Raw genomic sequence first — 11,800 nt, 5'->3', positions numbered from 1 at the left:
TTCCTGGTTCTGTATCCCAACTCCTGCACATCCCCGGCGCAGCATGTTAAGCCCCATACACTCCATGTGCAGGGCAAGGACCTCCCACCCCCCAAGCCCTCCCACCGTGTATGGGGAGTATGGTTGGTATTTATGGGCAGGTTCAGATGCTGCAGGTATAATAGAATTAATTCGGTTGGAAAAGACTTCTGAGATCGTGGAGTCCAACCTATGACTGAACACCACCTTGTCGACCAGGACACTGGGTGCCACTCCAGTCTTTCCTTAAGCACCTCCAGGGAGGGCGGTTGCACCAGCTGCCTGGGCAGCCCATTCCAATGTATAAACACCTACAGCCCTTTCCCCTCCTGGGCCATATCTCCTGCAGCACAGCAGCTAAGTGGGATGTGATCCCACTGGGGAGCCTTAGCCCTCACCAGGTGTGACATTTGAGCAGCCTGGTCTAGTGGAAGCTGTCCCTGCCCATGGCAAGGGGGTGGAATGGGATGAGCTTTTAAGGTTCCTCCCAACTCAAACTAGTCTGTGACTCTATGAAGGGAGGTTGAAGGTGGATCATAACACTGGGTTGACCAGTGGTGGTTGAGGAGTGCTGTGGCTGAGCTGCTGCAAGGGTCACTGTGAGCAGTTGTCTGCCCCTGGAGAGGGGGGTGCTGGCTGCATAGGAAAGCTACAGTAAGAATGGTAGAACATGGATTGTAAGATTTGCTCTGTTCGAGCTCCCAGTGCTCATGCAGAGAGACAGAAAATTGAAACTGATCCTCTTCGTCCACAAAGAAAAAGTAGGTCTCAGTGGTATCCATATTTATTTATTTTTCCTCTCAGAATATGTGGTGCAGTTGATCCCCAGAAGCTTCTCAAGGGCAATTAAAACAAGTCATACTGTGGGAGCATTTGTTGTGCTGAATCTTGTATTTCTCTTTCTACCCAGCTGAGTCAGAACAGCTGCTTAGCAAAGGATCTGAAGAGGTTTCGGAAGCAGTTAGAAAGGGAAGCGGGAAAGCCTGAGGCAAGAAAATGTGCCTTTATTCTGAAGACCCTCAAAATGCCTTCAGAGTACTATTTGTTTGTGGAAGAATTTTGCAAGAATCCTGGCATCACTTGGGTTATGAAACTGGTAAGTGTGTGCTCTCCCAAAGAAAGTGAGAGATGAATGAATGCCTTCATTCTTCAGAGGGAGAGGAAAATATGCAGGAAACCCACGGGAAGAATTGGGCAGAGGAAGGTGACATGGAGCAGCAGCGCTCCTGGCCAGGTTCCTGATCAACATGTACCATTGAAACGCTGCTTCTTGTGTAAGAGTTTATTTCAGCGGCCGAAAGTCAGCTCAGTTTATTTGCAGAACCAAAGTTAACTCGGTGGTGAAGGTATAAAGTGCAGAGCTCTGTGTGGAGGAACAGACTGTTCTCCCAGGGGTTCTGGCTGTGGGGTTATGGTTGAGTTCATGCTCTGAAAACTTTCAGTTCAGCTGCAGGTGTGCAAGAAGGTGTGTGTGTGTGTGTGTGCGCAGGGCAGGTGGCTAATTGGGCTTCTGGTTAATGAGCATTAGGGCAGCCCCCAAAGACGGAGCTGTGAAAACATCTGCTTGGATTTAGGGTAATCCCATTCTGTTAGATGTCAGCTGGTGCAAGTCTGGTGTAAACTTTCTGGGTGGAATTCCATCCTGAGAATTTGAAGAGATTATGGGAGAATCCATTATCACAGAATCCTGAAATGGTTTGGGTTGGAAGGGATCTTAAAGTTTATCTCATTCCACCCCCCTGCCATGGGCCAGGACACCTTCCACTAGACCAGGTTGCTCAAAGCCCAGTCCAGTTTGGCCTTGAACGCTTCCAGGAAGGGATATCCATTACCATTCTGGAGTTCAAGTTGAGGTGGATTTGGTTGGTATGAACTTCTCTCTGCCCTGCAGGTAGAGAAGAGCAGCCTTATGCTCTGAGTCAGGTTTGTTCCGCCAAACCTGCTGCCTGTTTGTTCAGCTGCCTGGAGCTGCGCTGAACACCAAAGCTTCCACTTCAGCCAGTGATCTGGGCATTAAGGAAAAACTGTGTTTCCTTTAGAAATCCTTACAATACCATGTGACACTGAGAAAGGCCTTGCCAGTGCCAGAGGATTCAAGCCATTTAACATCCTAAGTGTTGTGCTGTGGTGCATAATTAAAAACACACCCCTGCAAGTGAGCAGTCCCTCTATTTTGTGCAGCAGGTCTGGTGAGGAGGCTGGGGACAGGAGGATTTGTCTTACCCTTGTGAGAAGCGACTGGGAGGTAATTACGCAAACTAACTCGTGAATTACAACCAGGAGGATAGCAGCTAGTGATTATCTAACTCTACAAATGGGAACGTGTTAATTGGCAACAAACCCCTTATATTAAGCTGATTTTATGCCCCACAACCTCAATTAACATGGTAAATAGCCAGAACACAGTAAATAAGGATATATGAAAAGCCTGTGATTACTGAAATTGTACCAACAACTTAAATAGATTGTGGCTGACCTCAAAACTTGCAGGCAAGTAAAAATAAACTCCACGTTAGTCTTTCTGTTGGTCTGTGTTCTGGAGCAGCCCTGTGTTGTGATGTCCCGGGTTGCCCCCTCCCACACTCAGAGGCAATAGTAGGTCAGGATGTGCCCAGTGCCACAGCCTGGGGCTGGAGGAAGCTGTGCCTGGGGAGCAGTGTCCTGGGGAGCTGTGCTCCTTGGGTGCCTTATCTGGGCCACTCCTCACCCCCTCTTATGCAATGTGCAGCCTAGGCTGTCTTCAGGATTTTTCTGCTCATTTGCCGTAATTCCCCAACATCTTTTTTGACTTTCCTGTTTAATTAAGTTCTTCTGTAACATACACAAATTTAAAATGGGACTTAAAATTCCCAAGAACATATGTTGCGTTACGTATATTTCTGGAAGCATGTGACAGAGTTTGTTTTTTGGTGCTGTGGGAGTTCCCCATAGGCTGCCTGCTCTGCCTTTCCTCCAGGAATCCTCCAAACACAAATATGAGGGGGTTTTTGTTGGATCTCCCTGCCCCCATAACCTTAAATAAACATGCTTGCACACGAACAGCTGATGAATCTAGTTATGCAGGTCTTCTGCACTGAAATTCTGGAAAACTGCAGGAAATGCAAATGTTAAAGCCACTAAATCTGTTGTTCCATCTGTAGGTTGGCAAGTCACAAGGTGGGGGAATGTTCTGAAAACTGAAATATATAATTGTTGGAAGAAGGTGAGAATGACAGTCTTTTCTTTGGGAATATCCAACAGGAATTTTATTCTTTTGCTCGTTTTTCATCCTCTCCTTCTGCCAGTGGCTTGGTCTGTTTTCCTATGCCCTCCTTCTGCAACATTCCTTCACCATTCTCCAGGGCAACAATAATGGTTTTTACAATGGATTTTCCCAAATGGCTGGATACTTTCTCTGGGATTTGATTTTTTACACTTCATGTACATATTTATATATAAACTTCCAATCTCATGTGCATCTAACACTAGGCAGCAACTGAGTTATATTATCATATATATATATAATATATATGCATGTTTTATAATATATTTATACTATACATTCTTTGGGTGGTCCTGCACAGGGCCAGGAGTTGGACTTTGATCCTTGTAGGTCCCTTTCAGCTCAGGATTTTCTATGATTCCAGCAGGGTAATAAAAGGGCTGTGCAGTTCTACTGCTTGGTATTAGATGCATCAGATGAACCTTGTCACTTCCAACTCCTGCAAACACCTACAGGACTCGGCTGGCCCATCTCTGCTGCTGTCACCCTGTCTCTCTCCAGTCCTTTTTCATTGGAAAACTGGTGTTACCAGATCACTGGAAATGTCACTTTGACAAATCAGCTCAGCAAAAAGCTGAAATGTCACTCCCAGTTTTACTGTTAGCGGTTGAATTTTGGCAGCCTTTCTTCTTCCTTAGGTTCACAGAATGTAAGGACAGGGTGATTCATGGGAGAGAACTATTTGATTTTCAACGTGTCACACTTGCTGCTGGATTGAGTTTGATAGCTTTCATTAGATTAACACATCTTCCCAAAAGGTATGCCACCTCAATTTGATGGTTTAGGAGACAGGAAAATCCATCAGTTCTCTCTGTGAAAGTTCAGCAGAGTTCATGCTCGCTCTGAATGATCAAAAGCCTTTCCAGAGTGCAGGTGCAGCAGGCTGCCTTGCGGGAGGGTGCGCCGAGGTTTGGAGACATGGTGACATGAAGATCTTGTTCCAAGCCCCCTGCCATGGGCAGGGACACCTTCCACTAGACCACGTGCTCCAAACTCCATCCAACCTGGCCTTGAGCACTTCCAGGGATGGGTGTTAAAACCCACATTTGAGTGGTGAATGAGGTTCTTGTTAATAGATCCCTTGGGGTGAATTAGAGTGAAATGACACTGAGTGACTAATGTACATATATGAGGCAGGTTTGTTTTAATTTAAAAGAAAAGGAGGCATACAGCTGTTTGGCTTGTTTTCTATTAAAATATAAAAATAACACGAAGTGAAAAAGTATGGGAAAGGAAGAAAGAAAGAAAGGTATCACCCCCCACGGATCCAGTGATGAGATTTGATCATTGCAATTTCAGTGTCTGTGGTCTGCATGACGGTCATGATGGTTCATCATTAGGAGCCCACACAACTAAGACTTCCAGGCGTTATACGTATTCAGTCTTAGGGGAAATGCCTCAATCCCTCCCTTGGGGGGTTTTACACTGTCAGATGCAGCTGTGCCTTATAGAGAGGGAGGAAACGGGCATGATAAAAAACATTACCCCGCCTCTGCAGGATCTGCTTCTTATCAGCCTTTTCCCTTATCTGATGCAGTAACACTTTGTCTATGTGGGTTATCTGGGAAACAATAGATCGAAGGGCCCAGCTGATTTATCTAAGCAAACTTAGGTTTATCATAACGGGGAATTCACAGCTTCTCTGGGCAACCTGTGCCATTGCCTCACCTTGACCTACAGCACTAGCTCAGGGCAGTTGTTCTTTCCTTTTCCATTACTTGTTGATTACTTCTGATTTTTACTATTTTTGGTCAGACAGCATCATGCAGTGTTGGACTTCAGCTCAGGTGGCTGAAGAATGGGTTAATAGTTAGGGACGGACAGGGAAAATAATTGTCGCTGGGGCACAGAGGACTGTCAGAGTGAGAATAGCATATTTGCTTGTTCAGTGTCTGTTTGTCTTGGATCTTTATTTCATCCCAGATGTTCCTCTCACAAATGTGGCAGCACAAAAGCCTGCACCTGACTGATCCTGGCCCGGGAAGGGGGACACGCTGCCTGCAGGCTATTCCAGGCTGCTTGCTGTGGGATCTCTGGCAGGTGCAGGTGAGCTGACCTCACCCTGCCAGCTGCCACGTGTGCTACAGCCACTTAACTGTGCTGCCTCCTCTCCTGACACACAGCCAGGTGACTTCTTCCTTGGTGGCAGCTTTGGGCATAAGGCTGGGCCAGCCTTCTGTTTTAATGTTGCTTTGTGCATCTCTAAGGTGGATCTTTTTTGCTTTAAACTCAATAATGTTCTGGTTAGTGCACTCCTGAGAGGTAGATGTAGCTTAGCCCTTCACTTCTGAGACCTCAGAGGGACAGCAAGGTTGGCATTGCTGCACACAGCTGTCACTGTTAAGCTGCCTCGAGGTGGAAGATCAGAGAAAGAAGGAGAGAGAGAGGGAGGAAGGAAAAAAAATTAAATAAGTTGTCAGATTCCTCATGAATCTGAGAATGGTGTTTGAGCATAATGGAGGATGGTGTTGAACTTCCCATTTTATGGGCTGCTCCCTTCTATAAATCTCTCTTGTCAGTAGGGGAGAGTCTTTGCAGCACCCTGATAGCAGGGAGGATGTCGATTGCTGCTGGGGAACTTCTGATGGAGACCTGGGGACTGTTTTCTCCTGTAGCTGTAGAGCAGTTAAGCTTGGAGAATTTAACTGCTGAGTGCAGTTGGTGGCCCCAACCTTCTGGTCTCTGGTCTTTTACTCAGAATTCTTGATGGGCTGTGGAGATTATGATTGAAAACAAATCACACGGACTAAATGCGGGGTCATCCTTTGGGAATGACTTTCTGTAACTGTTTGGATGTCTCAGGGCTGCAGGTGGGTGATCAAGCAGCCTGGACAGCGCCCAACTCCCAAGTGTGGGACAGGGCCAGTGGAGGTTCTCATGGATATGGACAAGCACTTTCATCCAGTGTTCAGAAAGGGATTAGCAGTGACAAACGCTACTTTGAGCTCCTGGGCTGTGACATCGCAACCCATCAGGATCTGAAGCCCTCAATGTGTTATTAAGTAGACAACGGGTTACAGTGTCAAGTCAGCTGCTGGCCCTGGGACAGGGGTGTCTCGTGATGCTTCTGCACCTTGCAGGTAGGGGTTTGCAGGCTGAGAGTGAGCTGGTGTGGTGCTGCAGGTGAGGTGTACTGTGAACTGGTTACATGAAGGAAGCTGCCACCTGGAAGGACACAGCTGCTTTTACTCAGAGTATCAAGTTTTTCAGCTGGGTGCAGCAGCACCATATAACTCTGTCAGATCTCTAGCTCTGTGTTGTGAAACCCTGCCAACTTGGCTATTTCTGGAAGATGTTCCCCTCCAAGTACCAGCAAATCACAAGCATCAGAGCACTTGCCAGAGATGGAGGGTTATGATCATCTCTCCTGCTTAAGTATCCCACAGCAGTGCCCCATCAGCACTGATAAACCTCCCCCCAGAGTGGTTTGGCTGCCAGAAATGAACATCACCAGCTCCATGGTGCACTGACTGAGATGCAGGCCTGGAACTGAGGGTATTTAAAACAACAACAAAAAGCCCCTTTAAAACAGAATTTGACTCCGTTGTTTTAGTTTGTCTGTTTTTTAACACAGGTTTTCTCCCTGGTTAAGTGAAAAATACTTATCAGGAAATTCAGCTGGAAGTCTCAGAAATTTATCTGCTACATTTGCAATGCAAGTATTGCAACAGCAGGAACCCGAGAACACAACTGATTTGTCATTACAAGAGTTGAGAGAAACAGAAACAGCAAACTACTACAAAAATGACAAGCAAAAATACAATTATTATTCTTTCAGCCTTAGTCATTAAAGTGCAAGCAGAACCATAGGTAAGGCAGTTCCCTTAGATGTGACTTAAGTTGATGGTGCTCTAACTGGTCACTGGTATTACTTGTTACAGCACTGTGTCCTGTCAGCTTCAGCCCAATATTTCACGTGGTGCCACTGGGAACAGTTTTATTTCAAATGAGCAAATAAATTCAGCTCAATTCTGGTCTGGGATAGCTCTAATGTGCACAGTCTACTCCATTCACAGCCTCGAGTAACTTCAGTTAGCCAGGAAAGAAATGAATTGGAATGAAAGTCCTCGATGTCTTCACAGTACTGCTGGGCTCTCAGAGAGATATCTGAATGCTCTGCTGGAAACCTGTTCTCTGCAGACACCCACATCTGCAATTAAAAAGGGTTAATGCTCATCCTGTGAATCTTACTGCTTCAGCATGACTTTATTTTTCACTTTTCTTTCTGGAAGCCAAAGGGATTTTTTTTTTCTTTAGTCTCATCAAGAACAGGAATAGAAACTTTGCAACAAGCTCAGAATGTTCTTTGGCTCAGCACATGGGAAAGAGATTTAGGGTTGGATTTCCTATTGCTTCACACTCACTCCTGCCTGCTAGCAGGGTAATGATTTTGTGGGCAGGCATTTTTCTTAATGAGCCATTGGCAAAACTGCCTGTTTCTCCCTAATTTAGTGTTATATCTCCTCAGCTGGGTTCTGGAGGTAAACACTTCACCTTCCGCACCGCCAGCTGCCAGGGAGACTCTGAACTCAAGTTCATGTTCTGAAAGACCCACTTTGCATTGTGAACAGGGAGAGCAGGGGGGTGAAGATGTTTATCACTGTCTGAAGGGTTTTATTAGAGTGTTTGGGATGGATGGTCTGGTTTCATGATTTTATTGGTAACTGATCATAATCCTCTAACCTTCATAGTGATTAAATGATGAATATCCAGCAGCAGAGCAAAGTAAGGAAGCATGTTGCCCCTCCAGAGTGGGAAAACAAGGCAGCATGGGGCTGCCAAAGGACTGGAGCCTGTGTTGGAGCCAGGACTTGCACAAGAGCTCTCTGTCAGAGGTCCTTGTGCACTGTGCCTCCCACTCGTGCTGCTGCTGGAGTGCTGTGTTCCCAGTAGCTGGTTTTGCAGCATTTTGTCATTGACTTTACAACTGCTAACCCCAGATATTAATAGCAGAGAGATGTCCCCTGCTCTCAGCAGTTCAGCTGCGTCCCTGGTTGTCTGGGAGTTGATTCCTGCATGCAGCTGGGGAATTGTCATTGCTCAGGTACTTCAGTCCGTGGGTTTGATGCCGTAGGCTGACAGGGAAAGAACAGCATGTTGGAGGGTTTGGCCTGGTCTGGAATGACAGGCCTGTCAGCAGAGGGGGAGATCTGGGTGTTCTGGTGAATGAGAACATCATAGAAAACACACATTTAGGTGTAGAACTCATCCAGTGCTGGCAGGTGCCCTGCTCAGTCCTGAAGCTGTCGGCACGTCCGCAGGAGGGGAGCACACATCCTCACCAGAGTGTGCAAGCAATTAGGGGATTAGGAGACCAAAAGGACCAAATGTTTTCCGAAAATGACTCTCTGCAGTCGCTGTGGTGACTGCTTATTGGGCACTTTCCTGAAGCTAGTTGTGTATTTTACTGATAGGAAGCAGTGCTTGGATTCTCCACGCTTGGAGAAGCTGACACACATTGTACTTTTTGCCATGCACACCTCAGTGTGTCTACAATCACCTCTGGCTGTGGATTCTAACTAGCAACACACGAGCACAGCATCACCTGAAAGTGAAACATCACCTCGCCTCTACAGGCAGGAAGAGGAAGGTGATGTGTAACTTGCCTGCTCATGTTTTCATTGTGGCTGCTGTGAAGAAACAACTGAAGCAGCTTTTCAGGAATCTCTCTGCATAGCAGAAACTGTGGTGCTGATCCCAAGCTTGGAGGGAGAGACCCTCATGGATGAAGTTCACTCTCCCCTCGTGTTGGGCAGCAGCAGCTCCCACTTCTCTCTGGATACCACAGGCTCAGTACAAGGCACTGGCTCCCTTGCTTCTGAGAGTTTCCCAGTTTGGAAGCTGCAGTGGGCTGGAATGAGGTATTTCAGCTGACACAGGGATGCTTGGCTGCTCAGCTGGCCCTCTGCACTGCAGAGCTTAGTTCTGTTCCGTGTGAGAAAACAAAGGGGCTAAACACATTCTGCACAGCAAAACAAAGCTTTCAGGGCAGGCAGGCACCTGATCCTCCTCCTGCTACTACTATGGAAACATGTCAGAGCAGAAAACCTGTTGCCATGAGACTGTAAAAATAACCCTGCCATCACATTATGGAGACATGGACTGGCTGCACCACACGGGTTATGTAAGAGCAGCTCCAGCACTGAGATGTGGCACTGTGAGCTGCCTCTTGCTCCCACGAGACAAGCAAGCTTCTGAAAAAGCTCCAGGCAAGACAGTTTAGGTAGTAAGTCAGTTATTTTTAGTCTGTGTATCTGAAATGTAAGCCTGAAGTGGACAGAGACACATTTAGAGTATGTAGTGTCAGCAGCAGAATTTTAAAAGTTAGACCAAGCAATGGCAGTTGGGCTTTTTGGTTTAAAGAAATCACACCTCAGAACTAAAGGGTCTGATACAGGGTATTTTTTGGAACTCTGTGTAATTTGAAGCGTGTTTAGAACTGGCCAGGGCAGGAGAAGGCCTTGCTAAGTTGGAAGGTGGTCAGGGAGCCAGGGAAATGGTGGTGCTGTGTTTGAAGTTCTCATGGCTGGGGAAAAGGAAAGAGAGCAAGGGACCAAGCCCAGGGACCAGGCCCAGATCTGTTACTCTTGCAAGATTTGGCAGAACAGGTGAGCAACCTCAGGGCTGGAGAAAGGACAACAGTCATGTTTACAATTCTTAAACTCTATCCAGAAATATCTCTAGAGAAGTTCAAAAAATTAAGGGCTTGGCTAGACCCAGACACTTCCCTGTACGGAGAAAAAAATCAAACTCACTGTAGTCCTGCCTGTACTAATTATCACTATTTTTAAAATCTTATGCTCTTGACTAAGTTAAGCAATTGGGGGAGCACATTCAAAGGGGGAGTGCAGAAAACATCAAATTTTAAAACCTTTGCAGAAACTACTGCTGGTTACATCAATTGTCCTTTTACTACAAGACAAACTCAGTGACTATTCCTGCTCAGCTCTCCTCAGGCTGTTTAAAATATACCCAAGTTTTATCCCTTCATCTAGTCCTGAAAGCCTCATTTCTGTCATCTCTTGCCTTCCAACAGTGGAACATGTTTTCCCATCGAGACTAAAAAGATGCTGCCTCCTGCCCCTCCCTACACATCCTAAGAGATTCCTGACATGCCTCAGATGTACAGCTTTGCTTTGTTTGAATGCAACGGGTGTGCACAACTCCTCTTCTGTGCTTCAGGCATGTGGAGGATTCCCAATCCCTCCTACTCCTGTTCCCAACGTGACAAAGGACCAGCTCTGAAGCCAAACCCCAGAAGAGCTCATATAAACCCCCAACAAGGAACATACACATGGAGTCAGGAATGTCCCACTGCTCCGATTTTAATGATCCCACTTGCACCCCAGCCATCGGCCTTTGCCCAGCGCTGTATCCAGCATGGTTCTGCCACCTGAGTTCCAGCACAGAGCAGGAAACGGTTTGTGATCCAAAGAAACTGCAGTGTTGTAACTAAGGAGCAAAACGATTCCCAGGGCCCTCACCTGGGTGGGCTCTGGACACACCAATGTCCTGTAAATCCCAAGGACTGTGGCTACTGAAGCATGAGCCCACAGTGACAGCCAAACACGCTGTGACAATGGCATGGCCACCTCAGCCCTCCAGGATGCGGTTGATGAGCTTCATTTCCTCGGCAGACATGGGATTCAGGTTAAACCCCTTCAGCTCAGGTTTACCTGAGAGAAGACATTGGAAAAAATCAGGATTTTGCCACAAAAGAAGTGAAGCACTTCATGCTAAACTTGAGAGGGGCTGTGGGGAGGGCAGGGACAGCCCTGGAAGCCAAAGTGGGGTCACCCTAGCACAATGTCAGAGGGGGTTTAGGGGTGGGGGATAGCTCCACACAGAGACTGACAATGCTGCTGGGACACACAAAACTGGTGGAAAAGAGGCTGCGGAAGCACACGGAACTAAGGAATTTCTGGAGCCTTCTGATGCACGAGTGGGCTCCCAGGCACTGAGCAAGGTCCAGAGTGGGAGCGTTTACCTTGAGCTTCATAGAGCCGGTTGACCTTCACACGCAGCTCTTTCCGGAGGTTGTTTATCTCTTCATCCAGCTCTTCCTGGTCTGGAAGAGAGGCGGGAGTGAGGAGGACTGTGGTGGGCTCTGGGATGAAGGCTCAATTTCCCGAGAGGGTCCCACCCTGCCCTCCACCACCCGTGGGGCCAAGCAGCTTCCACATGTGCTTCCCAGGGCACAGCACGGGCCAGAATCAGCCTCTCGAGAGGTATTGGGCACCTCAAAGCCCATCCCTGGGCAGAACTCCTTTAATTTAGCCAACATCTTGTTAATTACGGTGCTTATTAAAACGCTTATAGCTACACGGAATCCTCGGGGTGACCTCACCCTGCAGCAGCATCTCCCGGGTCTTCGCCTTCGGCAGCTCGATGAACATGCTCCCGAAGCAAACCATGGCCTTTTCTGGGGGAGAGGAGAGGAGGGAAGGGAAGGGAAGGGAAGGAATTCGGAAGGAAGGAATTCAGAAGGAAGGAATTCAGAAGGAAGGAATTCAGAAGGAA

At 47.2% G+C, this 11,800-nt stretch overlaps 1 protein-coding gene and 1 long non-coding RNA gene across 2 annotated transcripts; one reads left to right on the top strand and one right to left on the bottom strand.

The window, feature by feature from the left end:
- Nucleotides 1–7,212: 7,212 nt before the first annotated feature.
- On the top strand, nt 7,213–10,170 carry LOC108446568. The gene is made up of 3 exons (XR_001861781.1): nt 7,213–7,302; nt 9,495–9,497; nt 10,160–10,170. It is a non-coding gene; the product is annotated as an uncharacterized LOC108446568 (long non-coding RNA).
- Nucleotides 10,171–10,580: 410 nt separating this feature from the next.
- PDRG1 (p53 and DNA damage regulated 1) lies at nt 10,581–11,751 on the bottom strand (the record flags this gene model as incomplete). Its single annotated transcript, XM_008634193.2, has 3 exons — nt 10,581–10,956; nt 11,268–11,348; nt 11,628–11,751. Coding segments are annotated over 3 exons (288 nt in total), but the record flags the coding sequence as incomplete, so codon positions are not given.
- Nucleotides 11,752–11,800: the final 49 nt, after the last annotated feature.

This window comes from Corvus brachyrhynchos, unplaced genomic scaffold, assembly GCF_000691975.1.
Source record: "Corvus brachyrhynchos isolate BGI_N302 unplaced genomic scaffold, ASM69197v1 scaffold10, whole genome shotgun sequence".
NCBI lineage: Eukaryota > Metazoa > Chordata > Aves > Passeriformes > Corvidae > Corvus > Corvus brachyrhynchos.
The sequence above is the reverse complement of the archived record's forward strand: the minus strand, read 5'-3'. Positions and strand labels throughout refer to the sequence as shown.